Source organism: Mauremys mutica, chromosome 16 (genome assembly GCF_020497125.1).
Source record: "Mauremys mutica isolate MM-2020 ecotype Southern chromosome 16, ASM2049712v1, whole genome shotgun sequence".
NCBI classification, from domain to species: domain Eukaryota; kingdom Metazoa; phylum Chordata; order Testudines; family Geoemydidae; genus Mauremys; species Mauremys mutica.
In genome coordinates, this window is record NC_059087.1 from 15,236,417 (window position 1) to 15,263,524 (window position 27,108).

At 43.2% G+C, this 27,108-nt stretch overlaps 1 protein-coding gene across 17 annotated transcripts in view; it reads left to right on the top strand.

Moving 5' to 3' along the window:
* FBRSL1 (fibrosin like 1) overlaps positions 1 to 27,108 on the top strand; it is a 734,888-nt gene that overhangs the window by 209,945 nt on the left and 497,835 nt on the right. For all 17 annotated transcript variants that reach the window (XM_044989412.1, XM_044989398.1, XM_044989396.1 and 14 more), the window contains exon 2: positions 4,279 to 4,479. In XM_044989412.1, the coding sequence (XP_044845347.1) occupies positions 4,285 to 4,479 (195 nt within the window). In that variant the 5' untranslated portion in view covers positions 4,279 to 4,284. The remainder of the gene's footprint in view (positions 1 to 4,278; positions 4,480 to 27,108) is intronic.

Sequence of the window (27,108 nt, forward strand, 5' to 3'; positions counted from 1 at the left end):
GAACACGTGTCAGCTGTGCATAAATCTCCAGTGTGTTTGCCCTCCCACCCTCATTTAATTGTCATAAGGATATAATAAAATGGCATGTACAGTGAAGCATTAGCCTATATATGTATGTAGATTTATATAGAATCCAAACCCCTCAGCACCCCTCACACACATTTACAGGAACAGAAATAGTAAATAGGTTACTTCCTCCACTCCGCTCCACGATGAGCAGCAAAACTCACTCCCCAACAGAACACCCCTCCTTCAGGTAGCCCCGAACCCCATCAAGACGTCTCTCTGCAACAGCCAGCAAATAGATGCGCCTTGCAGCATGGCATGGAGGTTAACAGACATGGGCTCTTTTAGACCGGGGAGGAAGGATCTGGTTCCAAAACCAAGAGCCATGTGTGGGTAATGTTTTATCACCAGCTCCTTCTCATGGTGGCTGCAGTGTGGCACAAGGCGAGAGGTAGCTTCTCAGGTGGGAATGTCCTGAGCTATTGAGCCAGCACCTGAAATTCAATCCAGAAGCCAATAAGCAGCCACTACAGACCATGGAACATTGGTATTGTGTGCTGCAGCCACCGAGAAGCACTGCTTACTAGCAGGAGAATGAAAGTGCATCTTTGCATAGAGTCCATTGTGGTGATCCAGTGTACATGTGGTATGCCCCCAGGCTCTGCGGTAATCATGGGTGGTGGGTGAAGCTTCCTCCTCGGGAGGTTAGCCCCCTGCCCCGCCTCTTCCAGCCGAGGCCCCGCCCCTGCTTGCTGCTCTCAGCCCCTGCCCCATGGCTCTGGTTGGGGTGGAGGGTGGGGGGTTTGAGAGCTCAGCATCAGCCAGGGTCAAGCTCTCAGTGCCACTCCATTCCACCCCTTCCCCCACAGCCCTGCCCCGTTCCGCCCATGGCCCCACCCCCGTTCTGTCCCGTCTCTTCTCCCGAGCCCTCACCCCGTTCGCTCCTTTCTGCCCTGCTGTGGCTCCGAGACCAGAAAAGCTCTGTGCGCCTGCCATGGCCCGGGCACCAGGGTGGGGAGAGATTTTTCCAGAGGCCCCAAATTGGCCGGGATGAGGTTTGGGGCGGCTTAGCCATTACGGGCCGCCCATGGCAATAATTACCTACACTCAGGCACGGATGCATACGCATCCTTACTTAAATAAATGATCAATTCTTCTGGACAGCGCTTGTGTCTTCCTGTGCAGCAGGGTTTCTCAGCCTGTGCATTGTGAACCCCGGGGGAAAGGTTATCGCTGGGCAGGCGCGCAGGAGAAGCAATGGTGGAAGAGAAGGCTGATCTCAAGCAGTGCTTCCTCCTGCTTCCTCTGTGAGGCTGCTGAGTGGAGATACGAGCTCTCTACTCTCTAGCACACACACAGTGCTAGACTCAGCCAGCACTGGGAGGGGGACAGAGGCAAGAATCCAGCTTTCCTCCTGCCAGTTGCAAACCGGGCAAGGATGATGTGCTGCCCATGTAGCTGGGCCAAGTGGGTGAGAAAGAAAGGACACTCACCAGCTCTCTCCAGTGTGGCTGGTAGGAGAGAGTAAAGGTGGTGCTATGAGGGACAGAGACGACTCCTCATTGTGGATTGGTAAACTGGGATGCAGTGGGACCAAAGAGGACTGGGGGGAGGCAGAGATGGGGATCCCTCAGGTCTCCCCATGGGGACCTGTCCCCTCCTGCACAATCCCCAACCCCATATCGTTTATGTTCTGCCGCACACAATAGGTGGAAATGGTCCTGTGACCCAAATCCCACAATCCTTTGCACACAGTTTCACTTCCCAGATTACGTACAAATATTCTCAGGGAGGAAGAGTGAACTTGTAGTCCTGGCTTGTGGCTGAGAGGGCTGAGATTTTTCCTTGGCTCTGCCACATGTGCTCTGAGATTGGGCGAGCCACTCAATCCCTTTAAAAATCAGTTTCCTTATGAGGAAAATATAAGTAATAACCTTAATCACAGGGCATTGTGCATCTTAATTCATTAACATTTGTAAAATACTTTGAGTCTAGGTGCGCTAGAAGCAAATGTGGCTTTGATCCAGTTGTGATGGCATCCCCTGAATTCATTTCACTCTCACTTCTGTGATGGAACAAACCTCAAATCTCCAAACAAAACTGTGAACTTCCAAGCAGTGAACTTTGCATGAAACCATTAATGACACCAGTCTAAGTGTACGGGAAAGTTTTGTAAACCTAAGAGAACTCGTCAGTGAATATGATCTGAACATTAAGGATATGTGTGTGTGGCATTCTGTTAGGCACTGCCATTAGTGCCTTAGAAAATCTCCCCATAAATTCATACTAAAAGTTGGAACCAGACAAGTTTCCAGTGGCTTTTGTTTCTAATATTTTACATGGCTATTTGAGCATCAGTTGACTAGCAGGGCAATGTAATTTCCAGTTATGTTACTTTCTGATTAGTTATCGGAGCTTAAAAAGTCATTTTCTGTCTTAGCAACATCCCAGCAAGTGGGAGGCTGTGACCTTCTCTGAGTGGCACCGCAAACTGTTGCTTTAGAGAGAGAGATCTTCAAACTGAAAACCCCAGATAAGTTCCTAATTCTAGCATTTACAGAGAGCAACCATTTTCCTGGGGCTCCCTCCCTACTTACAGGTTTAGCCGACAGTACCATAGTCCATTTTGCTCTGCACTTCTAAGGGACATTGCTGATTCTTACAACGTTCTCGTGTGTGTGTGGTGTGTGTAAGGAGATGCTGCTAGCCCCTTAAACAACCTTATGCTAAACTATACAGTGATTTGGCTGTGTGTGTAACAATTGAGTGTTGACTTAGCTGAGGATAGAAAATTAGTTGTCCCACTGGTCCCCTCCCCCCACTTTTTGTTGTTGTTATGAACAGATTCAAACTCTCATGTTTATGCATCTCACTAGAATGTCAGTGCTTCATCGAACTGCAGAAGGAAAGAAAACTGTAAGTGGTGAATGATTTGAAATGGAAACAGCATGATGCATACTTAGAAGCCCAATCTGCAAATTAAAAGAGGGAAAAAATAGTATAGAGCAGCCAGCAGGGCATTTTGTCCCAATTCCCAGCGCATCCTTTGGTGTGGTGCTTTGGGTTTCAACACCTAGGAGGCTGATGTAACTTTTGCTGCATTGAAGGTGTGTGTAGGCCAATATGAATGGGTGCGCAATTGTGAACTCCATTCACACAGGGTATGAATGTTGATGAAGTGATTGTGACTGAGTCAGAAGGGGTGGCCTGAGGATTTAAAAAGAAGCAAGGTTTAACTGTCTGAAGCCGACAAGTCATGATTAGTAGAGGTTTTAATGCATCTCCTAATCTCATTCAGTTAGCTCATATGAAAAATTAATAGGGATGGTGAGTCTGCAAAGCATTTGAGAGAGTTTAGTCTTTGACGCGTGGGTGGTTTCACAAAAGGTGTGGCAGAAATCTAGCAGTCTAGAATTAGATAGCCACAACTATGGACTATTTTTGTATGTTGTTTCTTGTAATAGCCAGTTCTTTGCAGAACATTTTTCCATGTGTGTTTTTGCATATTTTTTTTCCAATAGTCAACTTTATTCCATTCTTTGAGGTGCCTTTTTCTTTAACCCCACTAAATTATGTTCTTCACAAATGTAGTGTAATGTATCCTTTTCTCTGCTCTTGATATTTCTATGTTGACTTTGTTTTATTACACACCATACCAGTGTCTTCAATGTTTTACCTTCAAAGTATGCATTCTGGCCCTGATTCAGGAAGGCACTTACGCGCTTGCTTAACTTGAACCACACGTTTAAATCCCTTTGACTTTAGCATCCCTATTCAGGAAAGCACATATGCATTTGGCAAACTTCTTTCCCCAACAAGGATGCTTTTCTGAATCAGGCCCTCTATGCCTTATTCAGTTCAGAGGTTTCTATGTCACTGGCTATGATACAGAATCGTTAGCACCGAGCAAACCTTACAGAGCTTGCTTCTGAGATGTTTGGGTGCTTATGAGTGAAGTGTGGCTTTTGAATTAGTCAGAAGAGAACCCGTTGTCATAACTAGTTCTCTGAAGCTGTTTCCCACCTAGCCTGGAGAAAATTCATCCACTTTAATGTAATATTTGTTTGTATTGCATAGGAATAGATTGCTCATTTTCAGCTTCTCTCTTAAAAGAAAGTCCTATTTTATTTTTTTATTTGACATTTAGATTGCTTTAGAACTGAAGGGCAGGTTGGACCCATTGTGCTATGTGCTGTGCAAACATATAGTAAATTCTAGTCCTTACCGCAAAGAGCTTAAAGGTTTTACTTTTTATTTTTTTCCTCTCCACAGAAGGACATGTCATTAAAGCCTCAGGAGCGAAAGGAAAAATGGGAGAGGCATCCAGGAAAGAAACCACGAGAATCCGAAAACTACGTGTCCGCTGAGCCCAGCGAAAATGGCCATAATAATGATGCCGGGAGCTCTGAGAGAGAGGCTGAACGAGGCAAAGAGAGGGTGAAGAAGAAACACCCCTTGAAGATATCCAAGCAGGTAGGGGAATTCTTTTGCCTCTGAAGTGACTGTGTCCTGTGTCTTCTTTCTCCTGGGTGGAAGCTGTTAATGCATCTGTTTTTAAAATCTCCTGGCTAATTGTACTAGGCGCTGTAATGTCTCCTGTGTGGATTGTAGTCAAGTGAATAGACATGAGTGGTAGGAAATTCCATTGGTTAAAATGAAACAAGTGCACCGTGAGAGAGGCAAACTACCCTGTAGTTCTGCATCTCCAGCAAAGTTTGGTAACTCGCACAGTAAGTGACCCAAACGCAGTGTGCATGTTAGGCTGTGATCCAGTCATCTCCATTGGTGTGATCCAACTGTCATCTCCACTGGTGCCTAGGATTGGGGAATGCAGGGTTGTTAATGCCTATCTGGGGCTTAGCAAATGTGACACCAACGTGCACATCATGAATCATGTTCTTCTGCATGCTGCCAAACAGTGAATTAAGACTGAGGGGAGCACTATAGGAGTTAAGAAATGAAAATAGAGACAGAAGAAAGGGTTTGTCCCTTCCTTCCCATGCCGCATACAGTTTCCTTGTGCATTTGAAACAAGCAATGCATTAATACGCTCTAGAAGTGGCCTAGCTGCCATAGTCACCTTGAATGCAACAAGCATGAGGAACATGGCCTCGAAAGCTCTTGTCTGAACCAGTGTGTGTGTTTTTATAGCCAGGGAGGTGAAGAAGGAAAGGCACAAGAGCTTGGCAGGCCATTTATCACTTACTGCAGCTCAACTGGGAGATTTGTTGGGGGCTTGAAATCCACATAGCACAGCAGAGTATATCTAAGAGCAAGCACTTGCTAAGTACCTGTTACCTAGCGCCAAATGGACATTAGCAGCGTGACCAACATATTTGTCCTTACCAAGCTAAGAAGTAAATGTGCAATTGAAAAGTATTTGCAGATGTACTGCAAGAGAAAGGAGCTTATTCAAATAAGCAGGACAAGCCTTTCCTTCTATGGGTGGAGATTTTGCATATGTCTCAGATGACAACAAAAGTTTAGATTCTGTGGTCATTGTAAGTATTTTTAATTGAATTATAGATTTTTAAGGCCAGAAGAGATCATTATGGTCATGGACTCCGATCTCCCACATTACGCACGCCATGGAACTTTATCCAGTGATTTCTGCGTTGAACCCAGTAACTTGTGGTTGAACTTGAGCATATCTTTTAGAAAGACACTGCACCAAATCTTGAGCTAGACTCTAAGGTCATATCTACACTTACAAGTTTACAGCGGCACAGTCGTATTGGTACAGCTCATGGAGCTGCGTTGTACCAACAGGACAGAGCTGTCCTGTTAACATAATAAATCCAGCTCAATGAGCGGCGGTAGCTATATTGGCAAGAGACACTAGCACTTATGTTGCTCAGGGTGGGTGGGTGGGAGTGTGTGTGTTTTCACACCCCTGAGTGACAAGAGTTTTGCCGACATAAGTGCTAGTGTAGACGTGGCCTTAGTGACAGAGAGTTTACCTTGCAATCTGTTCTGATGGTTAATTACTCTGGCATCTTTTCTGTTTGTGTTTTGATTTTGAAAATGGATTGCTATTAGGGATGAGGAAAATATTCACAACAGATGACTTATCTGACAAATCATTTTTCTGCTTGTGGACATTTTGGTTGCAAATCAATTTCCTCCAGTCAGATTGGCAATGGTTTGGGTTTTTTTGGAGATTTTGAAAACTCTCCAAAGTTATCACAAACACTTTGTTTCCAGGATTCATTCAGTATGTGATATATAAAATGTGAGCTGAGTGTCTTGTTTATGATTGCTCATAGTATTTTGATTCCCCAGCTGGGTAAGCGTGCAGTCGTGTCCAATCCAAATGCTTAATGTGTGAATTTAAACTTCATTTTCCACAGATACTTGCATTTTACATTTGAAATCTGCTTTCTGTGACTATTTGGGCCATTAAAACACTTTGTTCAGATATTTGTAGAAAAGGAATGCAAAAACTATGTGATTATGGTCAAAGCTAGCTCTCTCTTACTGATCTCTTCAGTCAAACAAATTAATGCTGCAGAGATGTTTCTGCTAAACATTCATTTGGGTGGCAGCTTAGAAAATATTCACTCGCGGGTTAAAAACGCATAAACCAGGCTGTTCTTTGAGACCTAAGCTAAAATTCTATCAGTTCATTGCTGTTTAGGTAAATTCACTCATACTGAAATCTACTAGGCATTGATCCAAAATGCTGCAGGGAGTGAGGCTAGTGATTCAGTAGGTATCACTCATCCCTCTGAGTCAGTAATGAACCAATCCCCCTGCACGACGTACTGGAGAATGTACTTCTGGAGTTGCCATCTTTTAGATGAAATGTAAAACCAAGGTTTCCAACACTTGTGGTCCCGAAGGATCTCATGACACTTTCCTAGCAACCACAAGGGTAAAAAGCCTTGATGTCCTGGCCAAATTCCAGTTTGAGTCATTACATTCTGCTGCCTGAATTTGCCTAATACTTAATTTCCCTCGGTACATCATGAATAATGAAGACATATCAAAAGTTACTTGCATTTTCTTCTGGCTAGCGTTGTGGTTACCACTGATATTAAACAGTAGCATCTCTCATATTCCAAACCCCGCCCCCCACGTCGTTCCTACATCTTTTCTTGGCTCATTGTCTGCATAGTCTCTCCTGCTTCTCTGTAGGTAGAAGTAACAAGCTTCTGTAGGGGGCAGGGAAGTTACATGGAGAAAGTAAAACAAAACCTGTGATGAGTGACCCATTAAACCACAATTAGCCTGTTGGAGCAAGTCATGTTCAGAGTTTAGTGTATTCCCAATATGGTGCACACCAGTATTGAAGGCTATAGAGATAAGTGCTTATTGCAGATATTCTCTGTAGTCTTCCTGGTTGTTAATGACTTGATTAGATGAACTGTGCTTTACTCAGGTGTAACAGGTAAAACCATTTCTCTCTTAGCACAAGCTTTTTGAAATTTATATTCAATTATGCTTTTTTTTTAATAACCCTGCTTTCTTTTCTTGCATGTTTTTTATAGCCATGAAATTCACGCCCAGGTCTAATATCCTCCAAGTTCAGGGCTGTTATGTTTCAAGTCCACTCTAGAAATAATGGGCTTGATCTAAATTTTCCCAGGGTTTTGGGATGGTTCACATCTGAGGTTCCAGTCTGTGCTCGCCCCTAATTTGGTAAATTTACTATAACTAATTTGTATTGACGCATGTTTTTATTTAAGACACTGCTGGTCTACTTGAAGCCTCACACTCTCTCTCTCATCTCTTCTCTCTGCTAAGCTATTGAATTGTCATCCTTTCTGTGAAGCCTCCTTTAATAAATCAAATTGGGCATTATAATTATGGCGCTCTGCTAATCCTTGTAGAGAGGTGCAAAGTGGTAAGCTGATTTGAGTGCCAGGTTGTCTGGTTTGTTTAGGAAATTAGATTAATACTTCACTCTTTTTTCAACAAAGTAAATGTCTGAATTCCTATTTACCTCTGATTATTTTGTTCTTTTTTCACTTTGGGATATAGAGAAAGGGGAGCTGGTAGAGATAATCTATCTTTTCCAGACCACTGCTCCAACCATATGTGAAGTGGTTTAAAAGCTTTTACATCCTGCAGTAACCATATAGAGAGAATGCAGGGCATTGTGGGCATTTTGTATGACATAGGGATAATTAGCTAAAGATTTACGTGGCTGTGGGTTTGTTCTATTCTGCTCTGTCGCCTTCTTTTCCCACCCCCCTCTAAGTTTTTTTGCTACTGCATTCATAGCAGGGATGATGCATCAACATGTTGGTTTAAGTATCTGGGGGTAGCCGTGTTAGTCTGTATCCACAAAAACAATGAGGAGTCTGGTGGCACCTTAAAAACTAACAGATTTTTTTGGGCATAAGCTTTCGTGGGTAAGAAGTGTTGTTTTTTTTACCCACGAAAGCTTATACCCAAATAAATCTGTTAGTCTTTAAGGTGCCACCGGACTCCTTATTGTTTGCGTTGGTTTAAGGCAGCTGTGTCAGAACTGTTGCTCTCTGACTGATGATGATGCTGAAGTCTTTGGGAAGCATACTGCAGCATCAGGGATATCTAAAGAAATGAGGGATTGTCCAAAAATACAACAAACTTTGAACAGGGATAGATCCCTCCCACAGCAGCACCTTCCCCTAAAGCTGGATACCGGCAGCTCCACCCACAAAAAGACAACTTGTTTCTATTTCCTTTTCCTCCCAGCCTCTCCTCTCTCTCATACCACATCCATCTGTATCCCTGCTTGTGCGTGTGGGGAAGTCCTCTGCACTACAACCAAAGACGCTGGAAATTAATAAGATCTGTCAAGCCATCTAGCCCATCCCTCTGTGAGTGCCGGTGCCGCCTCTACACTATATTTTAAAATAAGATTGGGTGAAGCATGAGAAACGCAGTCACCGTTGCGGCTTGCATTACTCATCTTGAGAGGCTGTTCCATAACCCAAGAGAAGAGATCTCCTCTAAGAAAGATTCCTGATATTTAATCTGAAAACTGTCCATCTTTATTTTTTGTTTTGTTAGTCTAGGTTATACCCCCTTGCACTGCCCTAAAGGATTTTTATTCTGTTATCTCCTTAGCTGTCCCTTAGCCGAACTGTGTCTATTTCTCTTTTCCTTCTGAATCCGTCTGTCTACCCCTCTGACCGTTTTTGCTGCTTTCTTTTTCTGCTGGTATCCTTCCAGCTTTCTAGTCTCTGTCTGGAAATGAAGTGCCCAGAACTGAGTTAATGTAGCTGCTGTTGTGCCAAGCATCATGACCCAGTGGCACTCTATGCAGCCCAGCGTTGTGCTGGTCTTTTGTGCTACTGCATCACACTGCCAAAAACAAGTTAATAGAAAAGAATTGGTGCTGCTAAAAGTTAGCTAGCCACAAGCGCTGTGGCCAGGCAAGTCAGAAGTAGTGTATTGTGTTGAATATGTTTGTTTATATGCTGCTGTAGTGACAATGGGATACTAGACAGCAAGCAGCCATTCAGCATGGAGATTACTATTTTTCACCTCTTCCTTCTCTTTTACTCCCATCATTTAAAGATCCCAAGGTGAGAAGGCGTCATAAGAGGCTGACTAAAGAAAAAAGGGTTTCATTCACATCTTTGGTGTGGGTGTAAGTGTAGTGCTTATGAGTGGGGCTGGGTTGGGACCATCTAGGAAGCTGAAATCCCCATTGTCCACGGAGGAGATGCAGCATGGCATATGAGAGTGCAGACTTCCTGATGCTGAGCCACCAGTGTGACTTAACCCTGTTTTTGGGGGACCAGGGACTCATGTCGATGTGGAATGAGATCATAGAACTAGCATGATAATTAATGCGGGTTGTCATAGGGGCTCTTGCTGGGTTGGAATCTGCAAATGAGTGTCACATGTATTTTTGTTTACTTACTTGTTTAAATTACTTACAGGCTTTTTGTAGTGCTCATCACCTTAATATCCCATGCACATTAATTAATAGGCCACTAAATAGCCTTCAGATGGTAGCCACTTCCAGTCACAACTGACTTGGCGTAGATTTGAACAGAAGAGCTAGAGGTGAAAGACTCTCTGTATTACCATCAGGCCTCTGACATGATACGTTCAAACAGATAAAATGGTCAGATAAAAATTGTGTTGACAATATGTTTTGTACTCAGACTTTATTCCTTACCCCTTTTTGTACTGTTGATAAAAATTAAGAATATAATTAACAACCCGTAGAGCACAGAATGTTTCAGGGCTTTTTTTTCGTTTCACTGCATTTCAACAGTAAAATTAGACAGATCAGTTTCTTTGTTTCTTGGTGGTTTCACCTTTTTATTTAGCAGATTCTGTTTGTTTCACAGAACATTTAAAAACAAAACAAATGAAAAACTGTTCTGGTAGCCTCTTTTAATCAAACATTTCTGTTTGTATTATTAGAGCTTCTAAAATCAGGTCCACATTTTGGTCTTTTTTTGGTTGTTGTTGTAAGTATATAAATCTAAATTTTGGGCCTAAAGCTAGTTGGCAGCAAATCTTTTAATATGCGTACGTGATTACTTTCAGAGTTACACCATTAATCGGATACTTATTAGTAAAAGAAAGATTTTACGCTTTGGTTAAGATGCCTGGAAATATCCAGGGTTGTTGACTGAGTTTGCAACCTCGATTCCCTTACGCTTGTGCCAAGATGAGGAAAAAGCACTTAGGGATTGATCCGGTAAGGTGCTGAGTACTCTGACTCCAATGCAGCAGAAGACTGACCGTGTTTATGTTTAAGCATGTGAACAGTCCCATTGGCTTCAAAGCCCTTAATGAGGATGCAGAGCAGGGGACCCTGTCGCAGGGGGATTGTCATTGGTGGTCCTTAGTTCAGGCTGAGAGCTGCTACACTATGAAGACACAGATGGTCTTCCCTTATTCTCTCGTAGTAATCTGCGAATACGGAGAGTTCACAGCTGCCTGCAGAAGCACTGGGGAGGCCCAGCACACAAGTACTGAAATGGGCAATACAGTATTTAGTCATTAGGTTTGCTAATCCAAGGCCTAAAATCAGGCTCATTTCAATCAATAGCAATCTGTTTGCACTGTTAGGAACTAATTTAAAAATCTGCTTTAAGTCCTGGTTATGCACTTTGTATTCTGTTTTCTGCATCAAAGTGCAGGGAAACAATAGGCATAGCACAGCAGTGGCAGCAGTAAAAAACAAACAAACATTGTAAATAAATACTGTATGTTTATTTTCCAACTCAAATCTGGCTATTTTAAAAATGTGCTGTTACTTTAAAAGAATTTACCCAGTGGTTTTAAAGATTCTTCAAGTCTGTGTGGAGGATAACCCTACTGTACATTAGAGAGAGAGAGAGAGAGAGATGGTAAGGCTTGGCTTGTCTGATATATCTCTAAGTGCATTACAAACCTTAAGCAATTAAGGTTTCTAATATCACCATAACATAGACAATGGACAACTTCATTTGTCGCTGAAATGCAGCCATCTCTTCTGTGGAACGCAGCAACTGTTTTAACAGATTTCTGTAACACTACACATCAGGACAAATAGTGTTGGGGGGGTGAGGGGTTGGAGTGGGGAGAAGCTATATCCACTGGAAACTACCAGGGGAATTTAGAGGTACAGTGTGGTTACGTGAGTTGGCATGTAGCCAGGACACTCAGGTTAGAATATATTCAAAATTTGGAATGTTTCCAATTAAAATTGGAAGCTCAAATCGGAAGGAATTTTGAGTTTCCTGTTGTTCGAGGGTTTCTTCTGCGAAGTGGACTCCCGTGTCTCTCTCCAGATCCAATCCAATTTTAAACCACCTACCCATCCTCTGGGCCCTGCGTTGCATCTGGCATGATGTACACTGAGAGGAAGGATTACCTTGCAATTAAGAAATAGAACTGAGGATCCAGGAGACTTGAGTTCCATTCCCAGGTTTGCTTTGGATCCTGAGCTCCACTCTGCTCTCAGGATGTCACCAGTGACTTCAGTGGGTTCCGGATCAGGCAATTAGGCTGTGCCTGCAGTGTTGGATTCCCCTCCCTCCCCTGCTCAAAAACTCCCACCATTTCAACTCCACCAGCAGCAGTATCAATATTAGCACTAGTGTAGAGAGGGTTCCAGATGGCCCCTGGCATTTTATTAACATGTGAAGGGAACCCCGGGAGTTAAGATGCCGGCAGCCACCAACACCTTGTCTATTTTAGTGCTCCCAGTGTTACCTGTGGTGGAGCTCAACCAATGGTGGCAACTTTAAAAAAAAATTATTCCTAGCGTAGGCAAGGCCTTAATCGCTGTTTCCTCGTATGTAAAATAAAAATGGTTCACACACAGCAGTGGTAAGTGTAATGACCTAAAGGAAAAGTACCCAGGCATTGGTGAGCTGAACGCTTGGGAGCAGGGGCGGCTCCAGGCACCAGCATGCCAAGCGCATGCTTGGGGCGGCAAGCCACGGGGGGCGCTCTACTGGTCGCCGCGAGGGCAGCAGGCAGGTTGCCTTCGGCAGCTTGCCTGTGGAGGGTCCACAGGTCCCGTGGCTTCGGCGGATCTCCCGCAGGCATGCTGCCGAATCCGCGGGACCGGGGACCTCCCGCAGGCAAGCCACCGAAGGCAGCCTGCCTGCCGTGCTTGGGGCGGCAAAATACCTAGAGCCGCCCCAGCTTGGGAGAAAAGATATCAGATTCAGCATTCCTCTTCCAACATCCCTTCTTCAGAACATCTACCTCCTGAGACTCCCAGCAAGGCCTCCGACAATACCAAGGAAGACATGACTTGACATTCCTGAGATTTCCAAAGTAAAAAACCAAACAGAAAGTAGAACTGGTGGGAAAACAACTTGCAAAGCCGTGTGCGTGCGTGTGTGTGTGTGTGTGTGTGTGTGTATATATATATCTATATATAATAAAAATAAAAAAGAGGGCACAAATTCCTTTTCAGGTCACCTTTAACTCCTCTGTCTAGTCATTAGCTGATCAGCAGAGACCACAGATAGGTCATGGCAGGTTAAATATAGCCTCAGTCTTGGAGCAGAATATGTAGTTGTTTGCTAAGTAGATGTGAATGGATCTCATTACAATGGCTTATTTGAAATTAAGAGATATAAAGGAAATTTCATCGCTAACAACTTTTATGGCATCAGACTCCATAAAAAGGTGGTTGGTGGTCATTGCTTACATTGTTATAAAAGAAGAGCTAAATGGTTTGTAATTTAGAGAAGTGGATTTAATTACATGAAGTAATTTACAGAAAGCTATAACTGCTTGTATCTGTCTGTCTTGTATTTAATTGGCTAGTGCAATGCAAAAGTCCTTTTACTTTTTTTCTTTTAAAAATCTTTCTTTTATTTTTATTTGCTTTGGGAGTGGGAGAAGGCAGAGGGTCAGAAGTAGCACTTTGAAATGAAAGGAAGGGAAAAGCGGCCATTACATCTGTGTTGTTCTCTTCCATCTCTTCCCATTCAATACTAGGCATGTTTCCTTAATGCAAAAGGACCACCCTGACTCCACCAGCTCCAGTGACACTGCATGCTGCCAGCTGGTCCATGAACTATGCAGAGTCACCAGCCAAACCTCTTGCAGAGTGGACGCGCGGCAGACAGCAGGTGCTATTGCAACCTGGAAGCTGCAGGAGTAAACATGCAGCGGCTGCATGGCTGGTGGCACCCTTGTTCTGGCTTGGCAGGGAGGAAGATTCTAAGTGCAGATTTGCACCTTCATTCAGTGGCTCTCAACCTCATTTAGATAGCGTTCAGTGAACTCTGAATTTCATGTACCAGGATTGAAGTTCCTTAGGGATAGCTAATTGTAACTGCTCTGTTCTTATACCTCCTACGGCTTTGCACATAATATCTTCAGGAAAAAACAAAGCCTCAGATCAATCATGGCTAAAGTGTGGCTCTTTAATTCATGAGTAGCCTTAATTCAGGCTGATCTCAGGTTCTTTGGTCTGCAACACAAACGTAATCAACACCAACCGGGCAATATAGTCTGTCTAGGTTTTTATACTGTGCTTTTCACTGGGATAACTGATCCATCTAATCTGATCCATCTAATCTGTCCTGCTCTAATCTGAACTCAGGAAACAAACAATAAAGCTACAGCCCTAGATGGGTCACTGCTGAGAGAGAATTAAATATATATTTCTAAAGAACTGTGAGTTATTTCAAACAGGCAGAACAAACTGTACTTGTTTGTTCCTAACCAGTGATCCCAATTTCCACAAAACTCTTTGAGGAATGTGAAGGTTTAACATGTCCGAATAGTGCATCATGAGCTACGGCAGAAGCGACGGTGGTTGCCAGTTCTTGGGTAAAGCCTTTTAATGATGTTTGTCCAATTCAGTTGGGTTTTCTTGTGGAAGCATATCAAAGAAGATGCTGTTTTCCATCTTGCAGTGGCACTATCCTCACAAAGTGCAGCCTCCGGCTGTCTTGCAAACACCCCCTCCCTGTCTCTCTCTCTCTCTCTCTGCATTGATTCCTCGGGGAGCTGATTTTCATACTGCTAACTGATTGATGGTTTACATGAACTGTTGAGAATATGCACAGCTTGAGTAAGCACATCTTTGATTTGAAGACCTCTCTTAGGTAAAATAAGCACTCCTTGTTCTGTGGTCCGTCAAGCCAGGTTACTTGTAGTTGTAGGGGTGATGCCTGAGGGCTATTTCTTTGGCTCAGGCAGCATATGAAGCCCTTGGTATTTCCTCTGCAGTTTTACCTAATAGAGGAAGTTTAAAAAACTAAAATAAAATCATCAGGGAGTTTGAAAGCCTTTAAGCTATTCCAAATTTGCTGGTGGATGGACTCCTGAGGGATAGTCATGTGTACATATTTGTAACTGAGAGATGAAATATGCCCAAAGAAACGATCACTGGAATACGGCCTCTTTGCTTTTAAAGTTCTAAATTGATTTTCAGACTTTTTTTTAACAGGTTAGACTTTGGAATTAATTTGTTCATAAAAATGAATCCCACCAAGAAGAATATTTCAAGTGCTAAGTGCCAGGAATGGGTCATATAAACCTCACTGTTAATGGGAGTTGGCCTGCTTTCGTTTTTCAGTCACCCTGTTGAAAAATGACCTCCCGAGAGTTGCCTTATGTGCACAGGTGTAACACCGACAGAACCCGGTTGTTGGTGGGCGCGATTGAACCTGGGACCTATGGAGCTTAGTGCATGAGCTAAAAGCCAACTGGCTGTTAGCTAAGGCTGTAGAGCAGACTCATTTTTTCTCTCTCTAAGTGGTCTTGGTGTCACTAGATGGGACAAAACACCACACCCAAGAGGTGTGTGGGTTACACAGGCTTTTATTAGCATCATCTTTTTCCATTGTTTCTCTCTGATTAGAGGTGGTTCAGATAACACAGCAGAGTATCAATGTTAGCTGCTTGGTGCCGAGTCCAGAATTGTATTAGCACCCAAAGTCAGAGCTTCAGACATCAGGCAGCTAAAGGTTAGCTAGCAAATCCTGCTATTTGAACCCTCCTCTCAGGCTCCACTTTCTCCACGGTGGCAGGTCAGTAGTTTGATTCCAGAGCAGGGGAATGAGTGACTGAGGAGCTCCATCCTTCATCCGCTGTATGGGAGAATGCTGAAGGATAACATGAGTTCCATTTAGATTTCTCTAATCTTTCCCCTTCTGGCTCCTTCCTGACCCTTGGACAATGAGCAGCAAGTAGAAGGTAAATTGCCTGTAAGAGCAAACCTCACCTACCAAACTCTGTGGCCTGATGTCAATCAAGGAATCCAAGGATGGAGTAATGCTAACCTTCTGAATGCTAGAGACAGTCTGAAGCATTGGAATCCTGTAATGAATTCTTCTGATTCCTCTATACTGCAGGTAGTATCGTGGCTGTCTAAGAGGGGGTGTTGGAGCCCATTACATTATATTTCTATAGATTCTTGTAATTTGCATGTGGTTGTCAGTTAGTAGTTGTAATTTGTCATGACATTTGTTAGCTGTGTTGTCAGTCACGTGTCTGGAGTTGAAATCTCTGTTGGGACATCAAGCTGAGATAAATCAGCTAGTATCAGATAGGTGTACTACTGTGGAAGGAAAGACAGCGACTTACTGTTTTAAAACACTATATGCCGATTTTTTTTCTCATTTATACAGAGCAGTTTCTATTCATAAATGGTTTTTCATGGTGCTGGCAGAATAATACCAAGGGAATCCCAGTCAGGATACAGGCATCCGGTCTCTTGGTGACTGACTGACTTTAGTTAGTTAGTTACTTACTTTAGGTCTGTAGCTGATGTTTTATTTTTCTTTCCAGTACATGAGGACAAAAATAAAAAAACATTTTGGACTTTGCTTACCACACAGCACCTAAGAATAAACCTTAAACACCATGTTTTGCTATGGGAGGGAATAGGAAGTAGATTCACATAAGCACTAACCTGCTCTTAAAAACAAAATCATCAATGTTTTTTCCCCATCATGTGTTCATACTCTGTTGCAATCCGTGGTTGACAATATGATTCCTGGCACCGGTCAGAGGAATGGGATGGCATAAAGACTGCCTGCCATTTTGGTTTTTTCTCCCTTTCTCCTCTCTTGCTTTCCTTGTGGCTCAAGTTTATAATTGAGTGTTTGACAAAGAAGTGTTCACATGCGGCGTTTCTGGTGCGTGACTGCCTGGCTGAAGGAATAACAATTTGGGTCTGAACTTCAGCCTGTCTGTTTGTCACTGTCATGGTTCTGTCATCAGCAGTTTTACTCTCTGGCTTGGAAAGGCAGGTTAAAATAGTTGCAGGGACGTGCAGTGATAAGCATGCTCTCTCTGAGATACGCAGATGGTCCCATGAATTTCCAGTCAATGGTTTGTTGTTGTGATGGCTTTTAAAAAAAAAAAAAAAAGGGTGAGTATATTTGCTCATGTGTTTTCCAAGTGTTTGCACAACAAATCTTTTCACTTCAATGTGCAACTTTGCTTAGATGTGATTTGCAGTGGGCAAGTCACCAAGCACTTAAGGGCCATGCCTAATTTTCATAAAATGATTACAGCTGTCTTCATACGGGAGTGAAAGGGGTGGAGAGTGTAGCTCTCATTATGCAGTGCTTCTCCTGCTGTATCCAAGGGCACTCACTGAGTTGTTGCCTTCAGCATGCAGGGCTGCACCAGTTTGAGTGTCTAGGAACACCCACGACCTCTGAGCAATAATTGTTGCTGGCACCTGCAATTTTTTTCTCTTATTGCCTATGCCATGTTCTTGACCTATGTGGTGGTTCTCGTTCCCCAACCCCAGGATCTTAGCAACTGATGGATTTGAAAGAGGCCACTTCACGAATGCTTCTCCTACATTTGTCCAGCAGTGTGGGTTCCTGGCCTGGAAGTTGTAACTCACAGGGTCTGGGAAGTTGACACCTTTCCTCTTCCCTTATATTATTAAATAGGAAGCAGGTCTTGGCTAGATGGGAGTATCCCGGTATGCAAAAGGTGAGAATCGCTGTAGTGGGGGGTAGTAAGCAAGCTCTGAGAATAGCTTTGCAGTTTATGACCTCTCCTGCGCACTAACAAGCACACTAACTCTGTCACGCACAACTGCCTGCCTGCTCCCCATATGCTTGCGGAGTGGCAATCCCACTGCAGCACCAAGCAAGCCAAATGCCCAGCTTTCTCATGTGAACAGAGCTGTGGTCTACGCTGGGCAGTTTGCCACGATTGCATCCGTTGCAGACCATCAGTGTCATTGCACCACTGCAAACCCCTAATGTAGACAGGCAAAGCGGCCACTATAAGCTGTGATTTGCATCATTGCTGCTTACCCCAGTTTCAAGACTTTACCTGTGTACACTAGGGGTTTGCGGTGTTGCAGCAATGCCAGTGCCCAGCCACCACTGGCTGGAATCTCCAGTGTAGACAGGGCTTGATTTATCAAAATAAGAGTCCTGGCCAATTATCATGCAATAAAGTATTAGGCTTGTCAGTTTGTGTACCATGGGGAGTTTGTAAATTGTCTGTGCTAAGACCTTGCTCCAAATCATGACAAGGGGGCAGGGTGTGGAAGGAACAGAAGCACTGAAGCCATGCATGAATAAAGGACAGCCTAGTCTTTATTCAGCCCCATTAAAGGTCACTTTCCGAGCTTACTCCCTTTTTAAAGGGGTCTGCTCATTCCGTGCTTGTAGGTATTGTCATGTATTAGTCAGGAGCAAGGGGAACTGGTGCATGGCAAATATCCGCTTGGGAGGCAAAGGAGCTCCCAGGAGTACTCAGGCTTGTCTTAATCACTGGAGGCATGCTAGGTTATGGTCCAACTCCAAGTCAGCAGGCTTTAGAGGGCAGCTCCACTAGTGCTAATATGAGCTGCGTGGCTAAAATCCACACATGGAGCTGAAAATAAATCACAACATATGAAACAGAAATCATGCAATCAAGCGTGAGTAAGCTTTGCACGTAACTTTGTTGGCCTCTAGCATTAACTCCTTCCCTGCTGCTTGAATGTGAATATGTCCTTGTAGCAGTTTCTCTAGCAAGTCTGACTGTATCAGAAGCCACAAGGAATGCTTTTGCTGGGTGCAGATGTTATTTAGTGCTATAGACTAGGTCGTAGAGCAGAACAGACCACCAGTGTTTTAACATGGTGGTTAAACAACTGGTAGCCTGTCTACCCTAGTGCTACTACCAGTTGGACTGCTCTGGTGCTAGCCGTGACTGGGATTGTTAAAATCAAGTGTGGGAAAAAAAAAAAGCCATAAAAAGTAATTGCTGATCCAGAGTGTCTTATGTTTGTCTTTGCTTACCTCCAGCTTGCAGTGGACTGACTGGTTTCTTTCCTTATCACTGAGTCATACTCAGAGCCAGGCTGTTTGGCAAACCAATGTTTCTTTTGTTTATTATAGGCTCATACACATGCTAGCGCCATAATGGTTTCAGTGCCATGCCAACTAGATAGCTGCTCCCTGTTTACCTGAATTGTCGAGACTAGAAGAAGAAAAGAGTGTTTCAGTGACAGCATATTTTTCCAGTGAAGCAGAGAGAATAAAGGGAATTTTTTCAGACACAGTCTACCTGCAGCAGCACCAGAGACCTCTAGTGAATTGATCAAGGGACACATTTGACCCTTGGGCTGCTTGTTAGAGAACATTGTTATAGGCATGTTGTAATAGCAGATGTAACAAAGAGTCTGCATTGTCCCAGAGAAAAAAAGACACGTTGTGGTGAGGGGGAGTATTTTATTTTATTTCAGTGTGTGAACTGAAATGCTGTCTGGGTCACCTGATAAAATAGGTTTAAGCCTAAGGCAAAGCCAAAGGCAGAAGAGATACAAAATTGGTTATAGGTAAACTTTACAAATAACTGGTTATTATTGTTTGTCGAAACGGAGGGCACCAGGAAAATATGGTCTTTTGAAGTTATTTTAACGGCAGAAATAAAATCTTTAAACAATGTGACTGTCATGTCATTCACTAGGCAATGACAGAGACCCTGGATACTTTGTATCAGTTCCGTATTTGTGCTAATTTCACTTCGAAACAAAGCAAGAGCATTCTGGAGATTGCGAGTCTGGCCCAAGGCCTAGTATGCACACAAAGGAGCTCAGCATCCCACATGCCCACAATTTGCTGGGCAGTATTTAAAATCTGGCCACTTACTGGTGTGCCCAAATATGCAGATGGGCACCTAGTGGGCATTTCACAAGTGCCTAGGCACCTAACTCTCATTTCTGTGGAAGCTAGGAGCTAGGCAGTATTGCAAATTCTGTGCCTGTTTGTGTCCTTGGGTGCCTAAATACCTATGGCCTTAAGTGATTTAGGAGCTTTCATCAGAATTTGTGCTTCTGAGTCACTGAGGCTTGGGGCAGGTCTCCACTTCAAACCTGCATTGGCACAGCTGCACCAGTGCTGCTGTTCTGCGGTTGTCCTTAAGTGAAGACACTCCTATGTCAATGGGAGAAGCTCTCCCGTCAACAAAATGCTGGCTACGTGGGTTGTTAAGTCAGTATAACTATGTTGCTCAGGTTGTGAATGTTTCACACCCCTGGGCAACTTAGTTTGTACCGATATAGGTCTGTAGTGTAGACCTGGTGTTGGCCTCCATTACCAACTTATATTGGTATCGCTTTGGTGCTCAGGGATGTGGAAAATCCACACCCTTGAGTGATGCAATTATACCAACCTAACCCCCTGTGTAGACCGCACTGTCGACCGTAGGCCTTCTCCCGTTGACATAGCTACCGCCTCTCAGCCCTGTAAGTGTGGACAAGTCTTTAGACTCTTTTGAAAATCCCACCTTGAGCATTGGCCCTGTAATTCCATAAAAATTTTTCATGCTGTTACCAAGAGGAAGACAGCAAATGCATTCCCTTCATTCTGATAGAGTTCCCAGCGAGAGAAATGTGCAAGCTGTTGCAAGATTTGTGCTTTTAATAGGATTTCTGGTAATTCAGGAGGCTTCTTTCTGAAGCACTATCACACCTGAGTCTTCTATTCAGTGTTCAGACTCATTTTCAAAAGAAATTTTGTTTTTAAATAATCATAGTAGCTTGAATTTGCACTGGCAATGCTGGGTTTTTCCATTACCTCACAGTCCTGTAGACAAGCATTTGTGACTTTTTGGGATGGGGAGGGGACAAGACACTTATTTCATTTCATTTAATCCATTCTGCTTTTTATTCAGATCCCATGTGGTTTAAATTGGTTAGATATTTCCTGCAATTCACAGGACCTATGGGATATCTCTGTAATTGTTTTAAAAGGTATCTGGTAGAGCAAACTAGTCTGGACAAGGTTTTTGTTGTTTTTTTCCTCCTAAGTCGTTTTAAGATGCAGCCTGCTACTACTTTGAAGGACATTCCATTGTCAATACAGCCAAGCAAAGAAGACATCTTTTTTAGTTAATTGCTAATAGGTGTTTACAATAGCTTACTGTGGTTTTGGCAGGATTAAATTTTAATCAGTATTAGTCAGTGAGTCATCTGTTTCTCCATCTACCTTCCCCAAAATCAGAGAGATTTCTAATGTTAATTTAAATCTACTGAGAGGGAAAGCTAATTGTATGTTATATTGCAGCTGTAGATTATTTGGTGCCCTCCTCTCCTGTCATTTCTCTCTGGCAGTCAATAAGAAATTAATTTTACAAGATCTGATTTTATTTCTGAATTGGATATGAATCTTGACTTCTAGTGTAATTACGGTTTCAATTAATAACTAAACTTTCCTTTGTTTCTGGCTACTGCAAAAGTGTAAACTGATTTAAAAACCACCACTACCACCCCTTCCAAAAAAAATTAAATAAACATTTTGTCAAAATACATAAAAAATGTAGGGACTCTGGAGATAGCTGAGGAAAGGCAAACTGTAGTTTATAACAAGGTCTCCTGGCTAGCAAATGTAGCTAATAAAACTATTCTGCCTTTTAAAAAAACATTTCTGTATTCTGGAGAGTCTGCATCCTTGTTCCCAGCAAGGCCTGGGCCTGGGTCATAGTGGTAAAATGCCTTGTGCTACCCAGGTCTGCCACTGGATTACTGGGTGACAGGTCATGTCATTGCCCTGTGCCTCAGTTTCCCCATCTGTAAAAGGGGGTAATGATGGTTTTGTCTTTTATAAAGTTCTTTGCGGTATGCAGATAAAAAGGGCTCCATGACAGCTGGGTGGTGGTAGTACTGTTACCATGCAGGGAGATCCGAGGTGATACAATTTGAGGAGCGAGAGAAGAACTTCAGTTGCTGTAGTGGTGGCGGCTCCATCTGGTTAGAAAGACTATAGCTGCCATGTTCTGAGGGTCTGATCTGAGGTGCTGAGGGCCCTCTAGTGATGGCAGCTGCAAAATACTTTTCACGGAGCTATAGCAACACTGAAGGGAGTTTAATCCTAAAGATATTGCCAGAATGAACTTATGGTTGCGAACTAGGTGTAATACTGTGGATGTTCTGCAGTGTATACCCAGAGGAAGGATCTTGATACCACACTTGCTTGGCCAGTTTTTCAGTCAAAGCATTTTGTTTTCTTAATTACAAACCTCCAAGGTTTCCTAGGGAGAACGGTTGGTTGGAAACACTCAAGACTGTATAATTTATGGTCTTCCATCTTTAGTAACCAGTTTCTCAGGAAGCTTCAGGAAAGACTAACTCCACTTTCATATACTTGAGGAAGGGCTCAGGTATCTATTACTTTGAAACAGCTCCACTTGGTCACGCCTCTTAGAGAGTGAGAACTACATAAAGCTGTTTGCAATGAAGTAAAAAGGGCTGTCAAAGCACCAGCTTGCCAAGAAAAACATTTTCAGTAACTCAGTATGCATTCGTGCCGTTTTTCAGCCCAGCAGCAGGATTTGTCTGCACTGTGTACTGCTTTTGATTCAAAGAGATAGAAATTTCCTGGCTGAAGAGGCTTGTGCTCATACAAATGGACTCATTAATTCTACCAATTTAAAAGATGCATCTGGAATAAGATCAGCTTGTGTATTGCTGGTGGGTTTGGGGGATAAAAGGGTAAAATAAGCCCACAAAAAAGTAAACATTGGGAAGTTTCACCAGTAATTGTCTATTCTAGTCCATCCCATGTTTTCTCACTGCTACATCCCAGAATATGCTCACTGCCGTGTCCTGATACAACCATTTGCACCCTCTACCACCATCATTCAGCGTCCTTCAGTGCTGCTGCTTAAACGGTCTCAAGATGTGTGTGTTGGAAGGAGTGAGTCCCAGGCCGGACATTTAGGTTTCAGATAGTTACAACATAAATAGCAACCTGGTTTAAGCATAATAACCCTGATTTCCTTGGTAACAATGACAGGCTTTCAACTCCAAGTCCTGAAACCCAGCTCATAGACTCCAGCGTAGCAGTGCATCTGCTCCACTACCCACGGGATGGACTCTTTGCATGGGTTGGTGGGGAAAAAATGTAATCCTCAGCCACGCTAGCTATACAGAGTAGTTGAAGTTCAGTCCAGCACAATGGCCTCCCACAAGGCCCTCCACATCACTTTAGCTAGCCCTATGGTTCCCTGTTGAGAGCTGTGATGGGCCGAGTGGTTGCCCAGAAGGCTTCTGCAATTGTGTCCCTGAAGCGGAGGGCATGATTTGGGGTGAGCCAGGTGAGAGACCACCAGATCTGTGCCTGTGGGGTTGCTGTAGCCTAAGAACTTGCCCGAAGAGGATTGGGTGGGTAGCTGTCACTATTCCAGCTCAAAGCCTGGAATGGCGGGGAGTGGGGCAGGCTGGTGTCAGTGGGTTGATGGGGTTAAATTCTATCCCTCCAAGTCCCACAGAGTTTCCCCACACAACACCCAGTTACTCTGGCTTTGCTCGCGTGCGCGCGTGTGAGTGGGGGGGTGTCACCTACCCCAGTTTTACAGTCACGGTACATCAACATAAAGCCTAACTGTTTGATTTACACACGATTTTTAAATAACCATGGTGCAGTCCAATTTTAATAATGCAAACCTTAATTTCAAATGTAATGTTAATGTTCAAGAGGTTACAGTTTATCTAAGACTTCTCAGCTCCATTGTAGTATTTGACTTATAATGGGATCTTGCTTCTTACCCAGTTCTCAAGCTGGCTTGATTGAAGCACTAGGAGGTCAAGTGACTTGTCAAAGGTTGCACAGTAAGGGAGAGGCTCAGCTGACATTTGAAACCCAGAGCCTTCTGTTTCCAAGTCTGCTGCTGATTTACGCTTTAATCCTCTGGTCTATGTAACTGCTGCCTGGATTAACCCATCTCCATGGGAGTGCAAAATTATTTTAAGGTAGACCTTGCAAAAGGAAAGTAATTCTGCCACAAACACTACTTGGGTTTTGTCCATGCCAACTGTTTCATATGCTAGTTCAGTGCCCCTGAATAATAAATTACAGTTATTGAGATAGCAGTTCATCATATCTCTGTGATACTGTAGCCTGTTCCACTGCATTGACTGAAGCTCTTTGCTAACCAGCTAATGTAGTGCCGCTCTACGTTCTCTTGTTCTGTAATGATGGGATACCTTGTACCAATTTGAATCCTATTAGATTGTAATTAATTTTTCTCTGGGCCAAACTGAGGCTGAGTCAAATGATGTGTGGTGTTGGGCTGAGAACACACAAGCAGCAAAAGGGTGAAGTGCTAAAAATGATCCCATTATTGTAGGTCAGTTAACTGCTCACTTACCTTTTGCATTGTCAAGATATGTCTGTACTTTGGTTTCCCTGCTTAAAAGCAGCTTCCATCAAAAAAACCTACGTTAGTGTAAGCCCCACACCTCCTGGGTGTGGTGTTCTGTCCCATCTAGTGGCACTGAGACCACTGAGAGAGAGAGAGAGATTAATGAATTTGCTACAGCTGTAGCTAAGAGCCAGTTGGCTTTAGCTCATGCCGTAGAGGCTCATGCACTAAGCTTGAGAGGCCCCAGGTTTGATCCCGCCCACCAACGAGCAGGGTCTGTTGGTGTAACGTTAGCAGAGCAGGATTCTTGGGGATTAGAGCAGTAATCTTAGTTGACCAGGAGAAAAAAGATCTGAAGTGGGGTTCTTAGGGCAGCTCTAACAAACTCATACATCACTACCCGGAAAGCTCAGGTCTTTTTCTGCAGCGGGAAGGGATATCTACCTTGAGGTCTAAACATCTGCTAGCCACAGTCATTGTCTGACTTACTGGAGTACAGTATCTGTCCCACTCTCATAAACCCAACTGTGAACCAGATCCATGGCCTAGTTAATGAAAGATCTGAGAGCTTCCTGTTACATAAGTTCCTCCAGCCTACCTTCCCCCCCCCCCCCCCGCATTCTTGCCTAGCAAAGCAGAGAACCACCAGGTGTCCTGTTTCTCCCTCAAAAGCTTGCAGTAGCACAGCACACCATCTCTAGGTCCAGTCCTGTGTGAGGAAGCGATGCTGAAATGAATAGACTCCCATAAAACAAACAAAACAAAAATATATCTTCTCCAGGATCTTTTTAAGCTTTGACAAAAATTCGGGTGGTCCAATGTCAAATGGCTTCTTGCTCTGTTCTGCTGAATTATTGGTGTTTATTAATATCTTTCCTAGGCAGAGTCTAGGCAGGCTGAGAGATACAAATACATAGTGCATTCACCTGACGGGATAGTAAATAGTAAACCAGGGCCTTTGAGAAAAAACTTGCTAAAAAACCTCTCAGAGAGAGCCTGCTCCTGTCCATCTCTCCTATCCATTAAGATTCCCCTTCCACTTTGTTAATGCAGTACTTAATGGATGACTGCAATGCTAATTTGTAGAGATACGTAGGAGTCAATATGCACCAATAGGACAATGCAGAAAACTTGTTTGTGATTGAAACTTTTTTATTTCAGAGAAGAATGCACATGTCTGCAGTATCATGAGGCAGTTTCCTCTGGATATGTTGACTGTTGGGCATAAGCTGTACTAACACGAGGAAAGGACTGATTTAGAATATAGTCTTTGCAATTTTTGTAAAGCGAAAAAACCCACCTGATCTCTCTCTATTGCAGTAACAGTTTTCTCTCTGCTGATCTCAGGAAGTCCTACATTGAATTTTTCCAACTTAAAACTTTAAAACCAGTTTGTTTTCCCTTACTGATGATAAAATTCCCATACTATAGCTTGACCTCACTGGCTGCTTTCCTTTGAAAGACTAATCAGAAGTTTCAGCTAGTGCACAAAGAAACCCTAGTGCACCTTTAAGTTGGCTTTGCCCGGGAGCTCTGTTCACTGCTGGGTGCGATGTAAAGTGCTGCTTATCTATAACTATAAAGCACCAAAGAGTTTTACAGCAGCAATTGCAATTGCCTTCACTGCTCTGCGGTCTGTACCCAAAGCTTGCCAAGAGGGACCAGCTCTTGGTTTCACTTTCCTTTGCTGTACGTCAGATCCAGAGACTGGCAGTCTTTAAGATGCAACGGAAGACGCGTTGTTTTACTCTGGCTTCTAGCTTAATATGGGTCCTTTTTATGAGTAGGTTGACGTAGTAGAGAGAAGGGTTTGATCTGTATCAAATGTGACGTTGCCAAAAATTTACTTCTAAATATTTGAATACAAGCTCTTGAGGATAGCCTATTGTAAGGATGGAGGTGGAATACGTTTTTAAAAAATGTTGATACCTTACACCTTAATTTAGGCTCATTGAAGCCAGTGGGATTGCTCTTGGAGGAAGGTAGTACTCAACGTGTGTTAGGATGGTACAGTCTCTCCCTAAATTATTAAGGTTACGGGTTTAAAGTTTGTGCATTGTAGGATGGCCACTGATGCGTCCCCAGAATACCAAACAGTTTGGTACTTCCAGGAATGTCATGAGACCACCCCCACCTGCATGACCCTGTGTCATGACCACATTCACATGGAGGACACCATTTTGAAGAGCACCCCACCTCCCTTCATGGTGCGTGTGAGGTCAAACCAGCAGAGTGATATGATATCAAATAAAACCATGTCTGGTTTTATATCTGTACTGGACAGGGGACAAATGTTGAAAAAAACAGGACGGTCTGTCTTAAAAGCAGATGAATGCCCTGCCTAATGTATTGTAGGAAAGGTAAGTTAACCTGAAATTCAATGGGAAGTGTGTTCTGAGCATTTGTGTTACAGTCAGTTACACTGGTGTATTTCTTCCCATGAGCCACTCATTTATTAACACATTCTGATTGAAAACGTTAATTTAATCATTAAAACCAATACAGGACAGGTCCTCTAGAGCCACACCATCGAAACTCTTCTGGGAAAGTATAATATCCTCTAGAAGAGAATTCCAAATTAGTTGCATTTCCAGGATGTTTTGTTTTTAGTATGTAAATTTTTAAAGGTTATTCTAACTTATGTTTGCCATCACACATTATATGACGAGCCTCTTTGGTGCAGTAAAACCATCGGGAAGGAAAATGGATGGAAGCTTAGTATAAACCCAAAGAGGAGAACGAACAAACGCTGTGCATTTTTTTGGAATTCCCATTAGAAATCATACACAGTGCGTTCTATCCAGACTTCAGGGGATCTTAGCACAGGAACTTTTCCCCAGACGTATGCAAAGTGAAAAATGGAGAGAGGAAACTGTTGGCCAATGCAAATGGTTTAAGAAGGCTTCTGCTAATTTCTCTAGTGCCAGATGGAAGGGTGTTAACCGTAACTTGTAGCAGGAATTTTGAACATCATGTGCTCTTCCTCCCATCCTTAAATCATTTGGCTCTAGTACAGTTTTGTACATTGTGTGTGTGTGTCACTGCTGTAAGTAAATAGCTAAAATAAGGCAAAATAATGCCTAT